Source organism: Trematomus bernacchii, unplaced genomic scaffold, assembly GCF_902827165.1.
Source record: "Trematomus bernacchii unplaced genomic scaffold, fTreBer1.1, whole genome shotgun sequence".
NCBI classification, from domain to species: domain Eukaryota; kingdom Metazoa; phylum Chordata; class Actinopteri; order Perciformes; family Nototheniidae; genus Trematomus; species Trematomus bernacchii.
The window spans coordinates 4,903,012-4,920,838 of NW_022987573.1; the positions used below are offsets into that span (position 1 = coordinate 4,903,012).

Consider the following 17,827-nt stretch of genomic DNA (forward strand, 5'->3'; position numbering starts at 1 on the left):
GGTTCTGTTATGAGTAAAACCTTAAAGGCAGGGGCGTCGCCTGGACCTGAAAACATTCGGGGCTTAACCCACAGTGGCGGCGGCACTACAGTGGAATATTCTACTGCAACACTCCCCACACGCACACACACACAGTACAACCACGACTGTTACAATGAAGGCTCGATAATCAGCTCAAGGCATATAGGCAGGGGTAAAGTGGTATTTTTTATGAGTGGGGGGCTCACCTCCTCTAGGGGGGTCCGGGGGGATGCTCCCCGGGAAGATTTTTTTTTAAATATTGAAGTTAAATGCATCAATCTGGTGCACTTTGAGAGCAAAATGAAGAGATCTATGGATACCTCTCTCAACACCCATATGAAGCAGAACTGTAAACAGATGTACTTTTTCTTTATGGATATTTTACTAATCACTCCCCTTTTAAACTCTATTCTTGTTTTACTGCCATATAGTATTTCATAACTGTTTTTCCTTTATTCTCTTATTTTTTTTATAACTATAATGATCATATGAAGGTGTGCCGCGGAAATAATCTTTTGAATAATTTGTGACCAAACCGTTTGAGACCCACTGAGATAACTTAGACTAAAGTGAACTATATCTAAACACTCAGAGAGTCCTTTAGCTCACCTGAGTCTCTCAGTCTGAGAGGAGAGGACTCTCCTCCAGCTTCTTGTGGAACAAACAGCTCCTTATGTCCGTTAGTGCAGCTAGCAAACCAGATGCTAACAACACGGTCCATGCTGGCACCGGTCCCTCCCTCCCCCTCTCTCCCTCTCTCTCTCTCTATCACACTAATGGCGCTTTCCACCACACGGTCGGCCTCGGCCACGCTCGGTACGGCACGGTACGGCTTGGCCGCGTTGGGCCTTAACAGGGCCGACTCACTTCATGCTGCGCTTCCATTACAGTTTAGGAACTGCGGTAGTTACTATAGTAACGCAGTGTAGGCGGAGCCGTGACGTCATCTTCAACGAGAACCCCAGAAAAACAACACAGCCGTTAGCTGTTAGCACTCAGAGCTCACAGCTCCTTATATATGTTCAGAAACTCGACAAAAGTTAAACAAGTACACACCACAGACTGCCTGTGTCATGGTGAATACAGTCGCTGCTTTATTTATGTCTGTATAGGCCGTTGTTGTGAGTGTGGACGGTCGGAGCATATACTGCGTTAGCTTAGCCAATCTCCATCTAGAAAACACGCATTTTAAAAGGTTTTTCGCCTGCCGTCTGTCTGCAAACTTGCCAAAGCATTAATTCATGGTTTTTACTAACCGGTATCAGTATGTTGTTACTTCGGCATCATTTTGAAACGTGTATTACAATTAAATCACGGTCAAATATGTCCATCTTGTTGTAGTTGTAGCCCCCTTGCCAGCGATCCTCTCTCTAGTTTAGCATACTCAGCCCGACTCAGCCCTGTTTGTTGGCCCCGATAGAACCACAATTTTGTCGGGCCAGAAAAGAGGTGAAAAAGTGGCCCCGGGCCGGGCCGGGCAGTAACTAGGCCTAGTGGAAGCGCAACCAAAAACGGGCACGGCACGACACGGCACGCTTAAAGCGCGCTCCGCGCCATGGTGGAAATGCGCCATAAATGCGCTATTGCCACACACACACAGAGCCGAGCTTGAATGACACAAGCACACGTTTATTTCCATGCAACTCTCTGATCTGGTGTCATGCCTCTGTTGCATTCACTGAACACGGGAAATTACAGTGCTGCCGTCCTCTCTTGTGTCATGATGAGGTTCACGTAAAGCACGGTTAATGTATTATATTATTGAGGGAGAATTGTCCGGGGCTAGAGAAAAAACATTCAGGGCTAAAGCCCCGGATGCCCAGGCCAGGCGACGCCACTGCTTAAAGGTATAGCTAAACCTTTTGGTATTCACTTAGTTGCTGAGATTTAGATGAGAAAATCGACACCTATCTGTCAATCAAAATATGAAGCCAAAGCTAGTAGCCTGTTAGCTTAGCTTAGCATAAAGACTGGAACCAAAGTAGCATTTAGCCTGGTCAAGAGATAAGAATATTTTTCAATAGGTCAAACTCCTTTTATAATTTTACTCCTAGATTTGTATTTCTTGTATACATAATCTGTAATTTCATGGCACCAGGTAATTTAAACTAGCAACATTTAATAATAAATAATAATAATACATTTGATTTATATAGCACACTTTAAAAACAACGTCATCTCAAGGTGCTTCACAAAGCTAACTGTGCTTTGAGTAATGATCTAAATAAAACTCTGAGAGAAGAAAATGCTTTCTCTACAATGTTAGTATCCATTTCCCTATTGAGAAATGACTTCTTAATTACCGCTTCTGGCTGGATCTCATTTGTTTGTTGTGCAGCACTTCAGAGGTTATGAGATCTGGGAGACTGGGAGGAGCTGTGCTCGCCACCGGCCCCGTTTAAATGGTCCACCTGCTGCTGTCAATCCCACACTTTGCCTGAAGCAGCTGTCATCCCAAAAGATCCTGACAGCCAAGCCAGCTGGGAGCAGGGGCTGAAAGAAGAATGTAGTATGCTCACTGCTTGTATTTTAAATATCTTCCATGCCTTTCACAGCGTTTAATTTTAGACTCCACATGCGGCAGGAGCCAACAGTTCCTAGCTGAAGTCAAAGTCAGAGGCTTCTCAGTTCGCTCTGTTCTGAGTCATAGATTGGACATAAGATATAGGCTACTTCCTTTTTGATTTCAGTAGAAGAAAGAAGCAAATATGTCAAACAGTAAAGACCTTGAGGATCTCAATGAAGAGGATATTGATGAGGATGAACTTCTTGCTATGCTTTCGCCGGAGGAGCTTAAGGAGCTCCAGAGTGAAATGGATGTTATTATCGCCCCAGATGAGAGGGTACCGGTGGGCCAGAGACAAAAGGACCAGACGGAAAAACTTCCAACAGGAACGTTTGACCACCGATCGCTGGTTGGTTACCTCTACTGGGAGAAAGAGTCCAACCGTATGCTTGAGGAAGAAAGAGTGCCTACTACTCTGCTGCCCAGTGAGGTAAGAGGTCAACATCTCAAATGGTTGGGTGCAGATCAATTTAAAATATTAGTACTGACTTAAGAACCATACAGTCCCCTTTGTTAGATGTTAAAGGCAGGATTTCTAACTTGTGCCTGATGTTGTTTTTAATCAGAGAACTTTGAGGGAGGAAAAGAAAGAAGAAGAAGAAGACGTGGAGTATGAAGTGATAGAGGAAGTCATTGAGGAAGAAGTTGTAGATGGTACAGATGGAGAGGAAATTATAGAGGAGATCATTGAGGAAATTGTTGAAGTCGTTGACGAGACGGATGAAGCGGATGAAAATGAAAAACGAGTGGAAGAAGAGATAAAAACAGAAAACCATGAAAATATAAACAAGCATGTAGATCAACTAGACACTAACACGGAAAATGTATCGGAAAACAATACAGATGACAATCAGCCTTTATCAGACACAAAGGAGAAGACTGAGAGCGTAGCCCAAAGGCCCGGCACATCACAAGTTGAAGAGAAAGAGGAAATTAAAACTACAGACTCTTCGCTTCCCAAAGAGGCAGCAGAGGAGCCGGAGATACAAGAAACCAATGATAAGCTCCCGCAGAAAGAAGAGAGAACAATTAACAAATTAAATATACCGAAGCTAGCATTCAATAATATAAAAATGACATCAAGACCCTCAGGAAATGAGACAAACTTGGAGACGACTCTTGACAAAGTCCGCAACAACAACCCCTCTATCACTGAGATTAATTTAAACAACATAGAAAACATTCCCAAAGAGATGCTCTTAGACTACGTCAACGCTTTGAAGAAGAACAGACAAGTGAAAACATTCAGCATAGCCAACACCGGTGTGGATGAAAATATCTCTTTCCACCTGGCTAACATGTTACGAGAGAATCGAAGCATTACCACTTTGAACATCGAGTCTAACTTTGTAACCGGAAAGGGCATCGTGGCCATCATCCGCTGCCTCCAATTCAACGAGACCCTCACAGAGCTGCGTTTTCACAACCAGAGGCACATGCTGGGTCACCACGCAGAGATGGAGATCTCACGCCTGCTCAAGGCCAACAACACCCTCCTGAAGATGGGCTACCACTTTGAGCAGGCGGGGCCCAGGATGGTGGTGACCAACCTTTTGACCCGGAATCTGGACCGCCAGAGGCAGCTGAGGAAGGAGGATCAGAAGCAGCAGCAGGCCATGGAGCAGAAGAAGATGATGCAGATGTATGAGAACAGTCTAAACCTGCCTCCTGGTTTGCTTGAGATGCTCGGGTATGTATCGTCTATGGAACTCCTGCAGGAGCATGGGTTTGTCCCACCCTCGTCTGAACCGAGCAGCGAACATCAAAAGCAGCACGAGACAAAACAAGAGCCCCAGAAGAAGGTGAAACAAAACAGCACTCCCAAACAACCCAGTGCCGAACCAGCAGGCTCTTTGAGGGACGTCCAGCTGAAGAGGACTCCCAAGAAACGTGACCCTTTTCTGGACCTGGACCCGAGGGATAACAAGAGACCCCAGCCAGCTCATTTCCAACTGAAGAAAACTCACCGGGCGATGGATGTAGGCGATGGAGAGGTGATAGATGAGAGACCAAACCTGACTGAAGTGATTAAGACTTTGAAGCCCGTCCCTCGCAAACGAGAGCCAGCTAAGATTGACTTCACACCCCGTGATGATCTGCTGAGTGAAATTAAAAAGAGCAACGTGGCCTATTTGAAAAATGTGAGTATACAAGAAGTTGTAATGCGAGCTAAATTTGTGTTGATCAGTAATTTAACCATTTGAAAATGTACTGTTGACGGTGTTACATTTCTCAGATCAGATGAGTGTTTGCCATATGAATATATTCTCTCACTTGTTTTAAAGCGTATAAGTTGTTGTCTGTGTGTTGTTGTGTACACCTTCTGGAAATCTTAGTCATCTTTTTATTCTTTTCTTTGTCGCTGCTTGCAGGTGCCGCTCCCCAAAGAATTGGAATCGGCTGAAACAAGTCTCTTCTGAGGCTGAAACTTGCTACAGCTGTTGGTTTTCTTCACCATACTGTATGTTTATTTTACATATATCATATAGTTAACTGCAAAATAAGAGTGAAACCATACTTTTATTACACAAAAATAAATATTGGATGGTTGTTGTTCCACACTAAATACTGATGCTTTAGTTACTCATAAAAAAAGCTATAAATGAGTAAGAATGCCCCATATTAAGCTTTTGCCGTTGCTCATATATTTCTTGACATTGCTTGTTAAAATAAATGTAGGTTTATAGGTTTGTTTGATTAATGTTAGATGTATTCTCGAGCTATCCTGTTCAATATATTTACTTTTTGTTATAAAAATAATCTTCTCTTTGCCTGGGTTTCTCTTTCTTCCCTTCTTTTTCATTTGTATTATAAGGAATAGATCTGTGTCCAAAGTAAATGGATCCCCTGAGAATCATTGCCGTTTTCTATTTTTCAGATTTTAAAGGTAATTAGTCAAACTGAAATAAATGTGTATAATCCACAAGGGGATATTCATTAGCGTTATAAATAAGCTTTTAATTTCAGTAATATTCTACAATCTATCACTTTGTTTCTCACAGAGATGTAACCCAAATAAGGCGGCCAAAAAACTACTGCGTTTGATGTTAAATATATTTCTATATTTTTATACTGAGAATGAATAGGGACAAGAATGCAACATAAATCAGGTCATCTTTATTTCTCTATAGGACTGCCATGTTTTAAGTCAAGTTCTGTGAATTAATCATCAGTCAAGAATGAAACAGTTGCATAAAAACAGAAAATATATAATTTAGCATCCGTGTAACAATCTTCCTGAACTGCCATCTGTGAAAGTAGCACAAACAAACAGTTAATCTGCATATGTATAAAAGCAACAGGAAACTGCTCATACTTTCGGTATAAAACAAACACTTAACAGATTACAGATGACACACTGAATTTCGTTTTTCAAAACGAACATGGTTTTAATCCTAACAGGAAATGGGGAAAATAGGGCAATTTAATTAATTTAATATGATCGTATCCTGTAGCCATTTTATATATTTCCGCATGCCATATCATGGAAATAAAGACACATCAGAAACAACATACATGTACATATCATGACATAATAGTCAAACAATAAAGCTGCACTTGCCATTCATTTTTCAATATTGCATAGCTTTGATCAGAACACTCAGGCCAGCCTGCAAGGTCAAGAAGTGTGTACACACATCTTTTGAGATTAGGAATATTTAAACTTCCATGACCACATAATTCTGTCTACAAACAGGTCTCATATCAGTATTCAGCTCCTGGAGTGACACAATGGGAGTTATTGCTGTTTAATAAGCATTTAACAGTTCACTGGGTGAATCAAACATGCTTGCAAACTGCAAGCATCTGATTATTTTTTTAAACAAACACAATTGACACTAGACATTGTGTTCAGACATTCTGCTTCAAGTCAGTCGTCACGTGGAACAAAGTGCGTTGTGGACAAGGATAATGATGTGTTTTAGGAACATTTCTTTTACAAATTAATGACCTTTGGTAACTTTTTTTTGGTGCCCATTGTCTTTCAACATCCAATCCACGCTGTGATTGTGCAAATCATGTTACCATCTATCTGTGAGTAAAGTATAAGAGAATTAAGTAAACCAAAATGGATATAAAATATGGGAATGCCAACATCAGTAACATGACATGTTTACAGGGTAAAAAAAAACTCCACACATGGGACTATGCTAAGGAGGTTTTAATCCATGCTGTATGATACCGACTCCCCTTGGCACACGTTTGACTATAGCCTTAATCTTTCATTTTGCTTTCAAGGAAATCCTGAATCTTGTTCATTTTCTCCTCCTGCTGATCCAGGAGATCCATGATGATGCCCATGGGGGTCTTCTTCAGCCCAACACCCTCAATCTTGTTCTCCATTTTGTTCTTCATGTTGCGCAGTCTCAGAGAGGCATGGATCAGAATTACTAAATAAAAAAATAAAACATGTGAGGTTTTAGAAATACATTTCAGTGTCTCAACCTTATAGGATTTTTAACTGGAATACAGCTAAGGAAAATAGGAAAACAAAAATGTGATACTGTTGCAACTAAAGCAGGAGAAGGGATCAAAGTGTCTTTTATTCCCATGGCAGGCAGATACTGAACGCATGACATCAGCAAGTAAATGTAGTTGTGTCCAAATCAACAACCCATAGCAACCCCTCAACACAAGCCGCAGCAGGCAGGCCTCCTGGGAAGCGATCAAACCTTTTCACCTATCGGCCATGATGTTAGAGTGGCTACATTTGCTCTAATGATCCAACCAATCCATTTACTAAACCACCCTGCTGACTGCCTGACTCAAAATGTGTTTAGCAGGCTGAAGTAAACCCACAATCATTCATCTGAACGACAGTACAGCTCGATGTGTAATGCTGACTTTATTTTGCAATCTGTGTCATGTGTGAATGCCTGTCAGTAACACTGTACATGCCGTTCAATCCCTACAGTGAGTCAGAATGAGAGAGTGCTTGGAAAAACTTGTTCACCCACAGGAAAATCTCTGTTACTCATCCCTGTGTGAGCCACCATCTTCCCTAACAGTTTAAAGGTCCCATGTCATGGCCATTTCTACTGATCATAATTCCATTGTTGAGGTCTACTAGAATAGATTTACATTGTGCAATTTTCCAAACTCACATTGGTTTTCTCATACAGCATCTCTGTATAGTTTGTGTATTCACTCTCTGTCCTAAACGGCTTGTTGGAGCTCCTGCCCCCCCCTCCCTGTGAGCCCAGTGTGCTCTGGTCAGCTCGCTGCTACGAGGAGCTGACAGTGCGAGCTGGATTACTGGTGTGGTTTCCTGCTTGCTGCGAGACAGAGAGACATCGCGAATGGATGCGGGAAGGGGGGGGGTGCTGAGGGGGCTGCAGCAGCCCCATCTGCGAGGCTCCACTAGCACCCGCATCGCACCCCCAAACGCGGCGCACCTACAGTGTAAGCACGCCACAGTTTCGCCGCGCTGCGAGGCTCCACTATTACACCCCCCCCCCAGCGCGTCACATTTTCGCCGCTAAAAGAGTGTGTGTGTGTGAGGAGCTCCACTGATTGGTCCATTTGGACCAATGGGTCCATTTGGGTCGTCGTTACATCACTTAGTACCAGGAAGAAAAAGATAAATCTCCAACGAGGCGTTCTGGGGCAGCATAGACAGGTCTTTTCTGTGTTAGAGTTGTATTCGCTACAGGGTGTACTTTGAGGGTTTGTGACTTTGCAGACCGTTTACATGCAGAAAAACCTTCATAACACACAAGGGGACGGGTAATAACCGGAAAAGCATGACATGGGACCTTTAACATATAACATTAGCCAATGAGTGTTTGGGATATACCGTAGGGAACGAAGGTTATAATTTTAATCAGGTTAGGCCAAGCACTAAATCTATAATGATGCGCATTAGAGTGAATTAATATCTGTGTCACATCTGTTAAATGAATGTGTTGCGACGTGAATTGCTTGTAAAATAACAGGTGTCAAGCAAGGAATTTATTTGATGCCTTAAAGTTAGCAGATATTTTATATCAAAATCGCAGAGCATACAGAAGGAGAGAAAGGAATGTGTGTGTGAATACTTACGACTAAATCTAATTGTACAAGAGCCATGCCCTAAAACCACAAGAGGGAGTGTGTGGGAACCTAAAGAAAACAATGAAGAACTACACAGCTCAAAGTTTCCATGTTATATTTTGTTGTGTACTGTACGTGTCTTTTATTTCCCTGGTCAAGCAGCTACAGTAGAGGTTGTGGCAACAATGGCAAAACCCTTTTTTTCTTTCAACCTCAAACTTGCTCAATATTGATCTTGGAAACAGAATTGTTGTGTTGTCACATGACCAAAATTCCATATTCATATGGTAACAATTAAAAGCCATCTCAGCAAACTTGCACCATGGGAATTTATAAGGACACTAAATAGAGCATATATTTCATATTTATATAAAATGTGGGAACGTGAATGTAGTGCACTGCATGAGGAGGGCTCTCTGACAGCATTAATAAGATGTCTTCTTTGAAAACGTTTTTTTTTTTTTTTTTAAAGTAAACAACGTGACTTACACAGCAAGGGGAAGGTGATGCCAAACATGAAGACCAGGACGCCTCCACACAGCGACAGCAGGAAGTAGCTGGTGACCATTACACAGACGACAAACACCGAGGGGTTCTTCTTCTTGAAGTTCTTCACCATGACCTGGTTCTCTCCGGCCCACACTGAGCCCATGAAGACCAGAGCCACCACAGCTCCTCCCAGAAACATGCCAAATGGGTTCAGGAACCTGAATATTGTAACAGGAAAGTGGCATATTGTACATGACGGTGTTGGCATTGTTTTAATAGCACAACCTAGTGGTAACAATAACAATTGCTAACATCCGGACAGCTGTTATGAACCAAAAGAGGGCATAGGCCTGCATTAAGGCCTATACTAATCAATACATCATGATCTATTCAAAGACAATTACCAAACCAGCTTGAAAGATGCACAGAAAATAGAAATTCTTGAATTGATATCTGACGGTAGGAGATCCAAGATCCAATGTAACATCACCGTTTCTCAAACAAACTTAAAACCCCGGTAAGTAACATTTACTTTAATATACAGACTACAGAGACTAAGGGTGATCACTTGCAAACATCTGACGTAAGCTCAAAAGTTATTATTTAACTGATAGTTGATGCTACTGAATACGTGTACATTTAAAAAGAACATTTGCTATAGGCCTAGAAGAAGACATATAAAATATAAAGGCTTTAAGTGGGTGTGCCACAAAGATCGCCTCAACAATACAATAGTTACAGAAATAGCATGATGGGTGTGGTGGGTAAAAGGTATGCAGTTAAACACCCAACCATAGATGCTAGCTAGCCCAGCTAGCATGCTACCATGACTTACCCTACAATGAGGAAAACCACCACAGCCGCCGCGAAATAATTGGTCTGGTAGTACATCAGATTACTGATCACTCTGTTGTTCCACTTCGTTAAATCTCCAAACTCGGGTTTGGCGAACCGGTCCATCCCGGGGTAGAAATCATCCCACTGTCTGAGGGGTGCAAGCTCCATTTTGGCTGCCATGTCTTCAACGTGTAGTGAAGCGACTACAAGAACCTACCCACAGGAGCTAGCTGCGTAATATTTTTGACAGGCCAGCTGATCACCGTCTTAACAACAAGCCGTACTCTCGCTCGAAATCTCACGAGAGTTAAAGTCTCAAGCGTTTTACACTTGCGTTCTAGAATGCGCAGCTGCACCAATCAATGCAAAGACTTCCTTGATGATTACAGTATACAAATAACATTTAAAAAAGGGATTTAAGAAACAATAGCCGGAGTTGTTTATTTAGAAAAATACAATTAATACATTTAAAAGAACACTAATACAGGTTTATTTGTTAAAAAACATTTAACTTATTTTCAGTTATATATTTTAACATTAACGTAGGGGATGAACAATAGCAAGCTTGTTTATTCAGACAAATTACATTTAAAAAAATGGAATACTAAAATATACAGATACGTACAGGTTAATTAGTAAAAACAAGATTATTAGAGTTATTTTTAGGAAAATTGTTGATATTTAAATGTATTTAAATTCTTAAATGTAACCACGCCTTTTGTTAATACATACAATATTTAAGGTTTTGTGTTCTCTTTTTTTTCTTATTAAATCACTTTAGTTGTAGGCTATCAGTATTTTTTTATGGCAAAATGTAGCACACTTTTTATATTAAAAAAAAAAACAACATATTTGATTCAAACGTTCTGTCAAACACCTTGTGAACTCAATATATAATCTGACACGAGACCTTTACCTTAAACATGGACACATTTAAAGATCAGTTAGTTGGGTTCGAGTAGAAGAATACAATTGCTCCATATGGCCTTTGGTTCCTTTGCGCAGAGTGTGCATGTTTGACCCTCGGAAACATGGCAGACACAATCGAGGACATGGGACCGTGAAAGTATGGCGGATGCCGAGGAGCCGTAAGTCTCAATGGACTAAAAACATCATTTAATCGTAGTTTAACCCGCGCCGTTTGTCGTTAACCCGGCATGCTTGAACCCTGTTTTACTCTGTTCTTGCAGGGAGAAGAAAAGAAGGCGAATAGAGGACGTGACTGAGAAGTTAGTGACGAATGCTAAATAAAGGTCTCTGACTGGCAGCAGGTTTGAGCCGCGACTGCTGGGCCAGGAGACAAGTAAAATAAAACATTTCTGGAAGGGACAGCCTTAGAAACCCAGCTGGTTGTTTGTAAAAATGTCTCCGTTAACACAGCGTATCCATTCACAATACCAAACATAACGCAGACACCCTGCACTGCACCAATCCTGCATCCTCCTTACAAGGCACATCCGGAATAACAATCCAACTAAAACTTTGTACGAACTTCATACTACATACTAATCCTAAAAAGGTTTTGAGTATGTAGAGTGCAAAGCAAACTCAAACAAGTAAACATAACATTACAACATGTGATACAAAAATGGCCCACAATGCAATGCACAAAGTACAAATGGAGCAGCTATTTGCATTCTATGCTTGGAGCTGAAAGTGTGTATGAAACATCAAGTTCATAATGATAATGACAGTCCAAATATGCATATTCATGTGTGACAAGTCAGGTATTTACAATGTTCCTGTTGGTATAATCCATTAACTATATTGATTTCTTATTTTTTAAATGCAAGTATAGTTCATATTGTATTCAATTGGTATGTATTGTGGAAATGGGACAAGGCACCTGTTAATGAGGATTCTCAGGAAAATGGGATTTCTTAATAAACTCACTGCATTATCGTCAGTTAGTCATATCTTAATGAAGGGCGACTTTCCCCACACACATTTTCTAGAATATGATTTAGGGACCCCAAGAATATTGAATAAAAGATGAAAGAGGTGCCAAACAAATGGTGCTGTTTGTTTGCAGAAGTATTTATGACTATTTCCTATAGGATACAATCTTGTGGCCTCTCAATGCCTTGTGGTGGTCCTGACTAACATTTTGGGAACCACTATCCAACCAGACAGTCAAAACATCTAGGTTGTGTAATCTCAAAAGATTAAAGTTGTCTTCATTTAAATAACCAAACTATCCACAAAATAACAGTTTTAAAAGCTGCCAACTGCTTTCTTTCACACCCTTCTTCACACATCCTAGTTACAAATGTGTGTAATAAGTGGATCATGGCATTTCTAGAGGAATAAGTAGGCAGAAATGTACTGATCTAAGTTATGGTGCAAGGTCAGTATATCTCAGTGTGTTATGTGTCCAGAATGGCTGTAGTTGGAGGACACGGGGACGCTGGTTGCGACTGGGATGGCCGGTGGAATCATGTGAGGAAGTTTTTGGAGCGACCTGGACCGTTCACCCATCCTGACTTTGAGCCAAGCACTGAGGTAACCGAAATACTTTCATAGCAAAAGATCATAATAACCAAGATCAGTATTTTCATATCTTAAACTGAATCAGTTTAGAGTGAGAAAGCTTATATATTTACATTGTCTAGTGACAAAGATATTTCAAATCGCAGTATATTTTCATTTCTTTATTATTGTGGTGTTTCTTTTATCTCAGTCTCTACAGTTCTTGTTGGAGACATGCAAGATTCTTGTCATTGGTGCAGGAGGACTTGGGTGTGAACTCCTCAAAAATCTGGTAGGAAATACCTTATGTTAAATGGACTTACTTCTGAAGTGTAAGCTGAGAAATAAAATGTATTTGCTTTCTAAATCTTGTTGTGCTTTAGGGCCTCTCTGGGTTTCGTCTGATTCATGTGGTTGACATGGACACGATTGATTTGTCCAACCTCAACAGGCAGTTTCTTTTCAGGTAGGCTTCACTTCTATTTTCCTCAATATTACAGTTTTCACAGTAGTGTATTATTTAAGAAATGCATTGTGTGGTAAAAAAATAAATAAAATTATTTAAAGGTGGGGTAGGTAAGTTTGAGAAACCGGCTCGAGATACACTTTTTGTTATATTCCATGGAATGCTCTTAACATCCCGATAGCAATGAATATCTAAAGTGCTTTGACAACAAATCCATACAAATATTTCATCTGTGGAAGCCGTAGTACTGTAAAAAGCACGACCAATCATTTTAGCCGGCCCGGCTAAAATAACTGGATGGCCTACCTGCCTGTCAGCCTTCCATCTGTGCACAAACTTATCTCGTGCCCTCATTGGTCATGTGCGCGTTCGTGTGTGTTGGAGGAGGGGCTCTGTAAGGAAGTGGCAGATTTTTTCCAGCTGTGTATTTTCAAATTCTAGCGATCTCGAGCTGGTTTCTCCAAAATTACCTACCCCACCTTTAATGGTTTTAATAATGAAGAGTACATGATATGATTAGCTTATAGCCCTCGATTGAAAATAAATGAAAAATACCATGTCCTTTGCATCTGCAGCTGAGAGATTTAATCAATTTAAATCAAATTACATTAAGCGTCTCAAATGTCCTGTAATTAATAATAGTTTTTTGCATCCCATTAGGCCCAAAGATGTTGGACGACCGAAGGCAGAAGTGGCTGCCGACTTCATCAACAGTCGTATCCCTGGATGTAGAGTTGTCCCGTATCCTTTCCATCCACGGTTTTCACAGCTGAAAAACATATCAGATATAGTTTACAGTGTATAAAATATCTCGACTGTGGTATTTTTTCCTTATAAATAACATGCAGTCACTTTAAGAAGATCCAAGACTTTGACGAGTCTTTCTACAGGCGTGAGTGCTTTTCTTAAACAATCTATACTTCAGTTTAGTTTACAGAGGAAGTTTGTCAGAGGTTTAAAATGCTCATCTTTTCCCAGAGTTTCACATCATCGTCTGTGGACTGGACTCCATCATAGCCAGACGCTGGATGAACGGGATGCTGGTAGGCAAAATATTTGACCACTTTATATACCTCTGCATATTAGGAGGGTATTAGTGTAACTAGTGGTGAGTTAGATCAGTGTTGGGGATGTTACTTTGAAAATGTAGCAATTATGCATGCTATCAAACTATATTTAAAATTTGAATTACATGTAGTTCAGCACTCCCCAGCACTGGCAATGATTGACGTTACCTTCTCCAGATATCCCTCCTGAGCTATGAAGAAGGAGTCCTGGACCCCAGCTCCATCATCCCCCTGATAGACGGAGGAACGGAGGGCTTTAAAGGAAACGCCCGGGTCATTCTGCCCGGCATGACCGCATGCATCGACTGCACACTGGGGCTGTACCCGCCACAGGTCACTATTCGTCTTCTAGTTTCACATACAAATATTTGTATGATTAGAGAAAAAACAATTCTTCTGTTATTTGAATCATAAGATTTGTACATACACTTTCACATCTGTTGTTGAACTTGTCTTTTGGGGGGGAGACAGCATCTGTGGTGCACAGGAGGAGATATTTAACATTTCCATCTGCACCAACAGCTGTTAGTTTGGGGGGGGAGTATTCATAGCTACCACCAGCACAGCAGTGACTATTTAGCACTTCTGATCTTGTCAAAACACAAAAAAGAAACTGTAAAAACAGTAAGAAATGTACTTCCTCATGTAACTTTATAGTTTTAATATTGTAGCTGTTTGATTTCACTGTGTAGAGCAGCAAATGGGCTTCTACTGCTCCTATAAATGCATTTGTGCTTGACTTAAATGTCTTTCTCTCCACAGATTAACTTCCCCATGTGCACTATCGCGTCAATGCCTCGGCTACCAGAACATTGCATTGAATATGCCAGAATCTTACAGTGGCCGAAAGAAAAGCCATTTGGAGGTAAGCTCACATGTTCTTACCTGTTTTTAACAAATCTAATCACGTTAATTAACCTTCGATCTGTGCAAATTATTACAATTACATCACATAACAACTTACGCTAACTACAAGGGTATTTTCCTCAACCAGATACCAGCTTAGATGGAGACAATCCAGAGCACATCGCGTGGGTGTTTGAAAGAGCCCAAGAAAGAGCTGCAGAGTTCAACATTACAGGAGTGACATACCGACTCACTCAAGGTGAACTTGTAAATTAAAAGACAATCATTTATTCAATGCTAATGTAATAAATTAGCCAGTTTTTCCCTGATAATGTGTTTCATTAAAATGGACTACTCTCGAGTTCACAAGTATGTATAACTGCGTGCTGGAATTAAACGTGTGACTGTTTTTGTGCCACAGGAGTTGTGAAGAGGATCATTCCTGCTGTGGCATCGACTAATGCCGTCATCGCTGGTATGACACTCTGATGTTGTTGAGGCTTGCTGTTCAGACATGTTGACAGAAAGGAAATATATGAAAACATTGTTGACGTATCTTTGCTGCAATTTCAAAATAAGTAGGCCGTTGGCTAAGCCCCCTGTAGTTACGGATACTAATACTGTCAAGCTAGCTGAAATGTTGTTGTAAATTGATGCAGACATAAAACACGCTTCTTATATCTATGCATCAATCAAACTATTCCTTGTAGTTATATAAGGTACTATTTAAGTTAATTAAATAGTGCATTAAAGAAAGTTACACGGTTCAATTTATTCCTTTATTTGCTTGTGCAAAAATTAGTTTTTGACATGTGAAGAAGTCATTATTTGACAGGCCTGCTGTATCTAGTTACAGTTGTGGACATTTCTTTTTGGAGAAGACATTCAATATATATTGTACCAAAACAATTGCACAGTTCACACAACTGAAAGTGGCCCTTTGATGCTCATGTTCAGGTTTATATTAGTATTCTGTGCCTGACATATTTACATGCTTTAATGTTCAAAAAGTGCTTTTTTTTTCTCATACTGCCTGTGCTGCAGCACCTCTTGTTACCCTCTGTCTGAAACCAGAGTCCAGTCTGCTCTGATTGGTTAGCTGGCTGGCTCTGTTGTGATTGGCCAACCGCTTAGAGATCTCGCAAGCCAATAGAAGCGCTAGTGTTACATAGTTACGTCACTATTTTACAAAAAGCATAATAAGGCCTCTTTAATTTTGTTTGTGTTTTTCTCCATAGCTGCCTGTGCCACTGAAGTTTTTAAAATTGCTACCAGGTAAGAAGCAGAATTTAATCTCTCAGCCCAGTTGATTGGTCAAATGAACACCCCTTAACCTCAGATTTTATTTTTCAGCGCATATATTCATTTGAATAATTACCTGGTCTTCAATGATGTGGACGGACTGTACACCTACACTTTTGAAGCTGAACGAAAGGTTTGTTGTTGTCTCAATAACCGATACCACCAGTGACCATGTTGTCAGCAATCGTTGTATTCACTATGTACGGAGAATAATAATCTATTTGATCGGCAGGAAAACTGTTCAGCCTGCAGCCAGGTGCCTCAGGATCTCCAGTTCCCTCCTTCGGCCAAATTACAGGAGGTTTTAGAGTACCTAACAGAAAATGCCTCTCTGTAAGTATTTGGAATAAAACACTATACTACACTATATACTACACTGACTGATTAAACATTCATTCTTTACAGACAAATGAAATCTCCGGCTATCACCACAACTCTTGAAGGGAAGAATAAGACGCTGTATTTGCAGGTAATATACATACTGTAATTGAGTACCTGAGAATGCTGCTTGATGTTTTGTCAGCTACATTTCATTATAAACCACAATTAAATTACGAAAACATTTGTATTCCAGTCTGTTAAATCCATCGAGGAACGTACCAGGCCAAACCTTTGCAAGACTTTGAAAGGTAACCTGTATTATTCCCTGTCAGTCCTAAGTGAGTTGTAGCTTCTGACTATCTTTGAAACATATCATATAAAATGATTTGTCTCTCCTGATGCAGAGCTAGGCCTGTCTGATGGACAGGAGCTGGCGGTGGCAGATGTCACCACGCCCCAAACGGTTCTCTTCAAGCTCAATTTCCCCACCTGAACACTCAGCACTGATGTCAAAGTAACTGCATCCGAATGCAAACACCAGGTTTCTGTGATGTTGCAGCAGCACATTTGCGATGTAAACATTGACTGAGGTCTGACCTCCAGGATTGAATATGAAATCCTTACCGATCCTAACAGATTTCTTTTTCTATTTGTAACGTTGTTTCCTTGTTGATGTATATGTGCTGTTTTGACTTCTGTTCTAGCTATTTCCCTGTCAATCTAATGAGAATAATAATGTGCACTAATCTCTAATAAAGTTGTATTATTGTGGTTATAAAGGTTGCCTCTTTGCCAGATTGTTTGGTAACATCTGTTTACTTAGAAGCAATGAGGATAAGATAAGATAAGATGGACCTTAAAATTCACTTGTTATGGCAGCAACGGAATTGAAAGGATGCTTCACTGGTTATCTTTAATGTATCAAAAAAGCAATTAAACATAGGAAGTCTTATGTAAAGAACAAAAACACAAATACAAATATCCTTGTTACATTGAATTTATAAATCTTAAATGACATTAGTTTCAATCTTCTAATATGAATCACTTAGCAATTAAAACTATTTTATGAACAATTAATCTACTTTTCTAGTGAGACTTAATTAAAATAACAATGATACCTCAGTTTTATATTTACTTTGAGTGGTATGATTTGCTTCATTAGTGGGTTTGCAAAATTAAAATGTCATTCCGGTGTTGTGTCAAATTATGCACCCCCATCATGAAATGCCCCGCTTGTCACGGGAACGCGCATTTCTAAATGACACGTTTACACCTTAAAACGATGTTTAAAACGAAAAGTAAACGTTCAGGGTTTTTATTAATGGTCATTTTCAGACTGTGAGTTGTTTAGTGGTTGCTCATATAGTCTTGATTCTTGTGGTTAAACTTTTCGCTCCGTATTTGATGGTA

The 17,827-nt window shown here is 40.3% G+C and overlaps 3 protein-coding genes across 8 annotated transcripts; 2 read left to right on the top strand and 1 right to left on the bottom strand.

The window, feature by feature from the left end:
* Positions 1-2,635: 2,635 nt before the first annotated feature.
* On the top strand, positions 2,636-5,339 carry lmod3 (leiomodin 3 (fetal)). Its single transcript, XM_034126609.1, has 3 exons — positions 2,636-3,017; positions 3,154-4,728; positions 4,960-5,339. Exons 1-3 carry the CDS (start codon positions 2,730-2,732, stop codon positions 5,005-5,007), a joined length of 1,911 nt encoding a protein of 636 aa, XP_033982500.1. The 5' UTR covers positions 2,636-2,729; the 3' UTR covers positions 5,008-5,339.
* Positions 5,340-5,684: 345 nt separating this feature from the next.
* LOC117479474 (PRA1 family protein 3-like) lies at positions 5,685-10,239 on the bottom strand. The gene is made up of 3 exons (XM_034126434.1): positions 9,945-10,239; positions 9,110-9,327; positions 5,685-6,978 (listed from the first exon to the last, which is right to left on the bottom strand). The coding sequence occupies exons 1-3, from the start codon at positions 10,124-10,126 to the stop codon at positions 6,803-6,805; spliced, it is 576 nt and encodes a 191-aa protein (XP_033982325.1). The 5' UTR covers positions 10,127-10,239; the 3' UTR covers positions 5,685-6,802.
* On the top strand, positions 9,369-17,687 carry LOC117479473 (NEDD8-activating enzyme E1 catalytic subunit-like). 6 transcript variants are annotated; one of them, XM_034126428.1, is made up of 18 exons: positions 10,977-11,034; positions 11,137-11,175; positions 12,325-12,448; positions 12,627-12,707; positions 12,799-12,881; positions 13,542-13,622; positions 13,730-13,773; positions 13,860-13,924; positions 14,126-14,281; positions 14,711-14,813; positions 14,943-15,053; positions 15,216-15,269; positions 16,033-16,069; positions 16,148-16,229; positions 16,329-16,429; positions 16,502-16,565; positions 16,671-16,725; positions 16,822-17,687. In XM_034126428.1, exons 1-18 carry the CDS (start codon positions 11,015-11,017, stop codon positions 16,908-16,910), a joined length of 1,389 nt encoding a protein of 462 aa, XP_033982319.1. In that variant the 5' UTR covers positions 10,977-11,014; the 3' UTR covers positions 16,911-17,687. The 6 variants fall into 6 exon arrangements, with proteins under 6 accessions (XP_033982323.1, XP_033982319.1, XP_033982321.1 ...); XM_034126432.1 differs by lacking the exons at positions 10,977-11,034; positions 11,137-11,175 and adding an exon at positions 9,369-9,626; XM_034126430.1 differs by lacking the exon at positions 10,977-11,034 and having other exon boundaries at positions 11,137-11,249.
* Positions 17,688-17,827: the final 140 nt, after the last annotated feature.

Excerpts from the sequence above, each read along its gene's own strand:
- lmod3 (XM_034126609.1), top strand. The coding sequence starts at position 2,730 with ATGTCAAACAGTAAAGACCTTGAGGATCTCAATGAAGAGGATATTGAT. Across the intron at positions 3,018-3,153 it reads CTACTCTGCTGCCCAGTGAG|AGAACTTTGAGGGAGGAAAA; the intron begins GTAAGAGGTCAA and ends GTTTTTAATCAG. Across the intron at positions 4,729-4,959 it reads ACGTGGCCTATTTGAAAAAT|GTGCCGCTCCCCAAAGAATT; the intron begins GTGAGTATACAA and ends CGCTGCTTGCAG.
- LOC117479474 (XM_034126434.1), bottom strand. The coding sequence starts at position 10,126 with ATGGCAGCCAAAATGGAGCTTGCACCCCTCAGACAGTGGGATGATTTC. Across the intron at positions 9,328-9,944 it reads GTGGTTTTCCTCATTGTAGG|GTTCCTGAACCCATTTGGCA; the intron begins GTAAGTCATGGT and ends TACAATATTCAG. Across the intron at positions 6,979-9,109 it reads CATCACCTTCCCCTTGCTGT|TAATTCTGATCCATGCCTCT; the intron begins GTAAGTCACGTT and ends TTTTTTATTTAG.
- LOC117479473 (XM_034126428.1), top strand. The coding sequence starts at position 11,015 with ATGGCGGATGCCGAGGAGCC. Across the intron at positions 14,814-14,942 it reads GAAAGAAAAGCCATTTGGAG|ATACCAGCTTAGATGGAGAC; the intron begins GTAAGCTCACAT and ends TTCCTCAACCAG. Across the intron at positions 16,430-16,501 it reads CTAACAGAAAATGCCTCTCT|ACAAATGAAATCTCCGGCTA; the intron begins GTAAGTATTTGG and ends CATTCTTTACAG.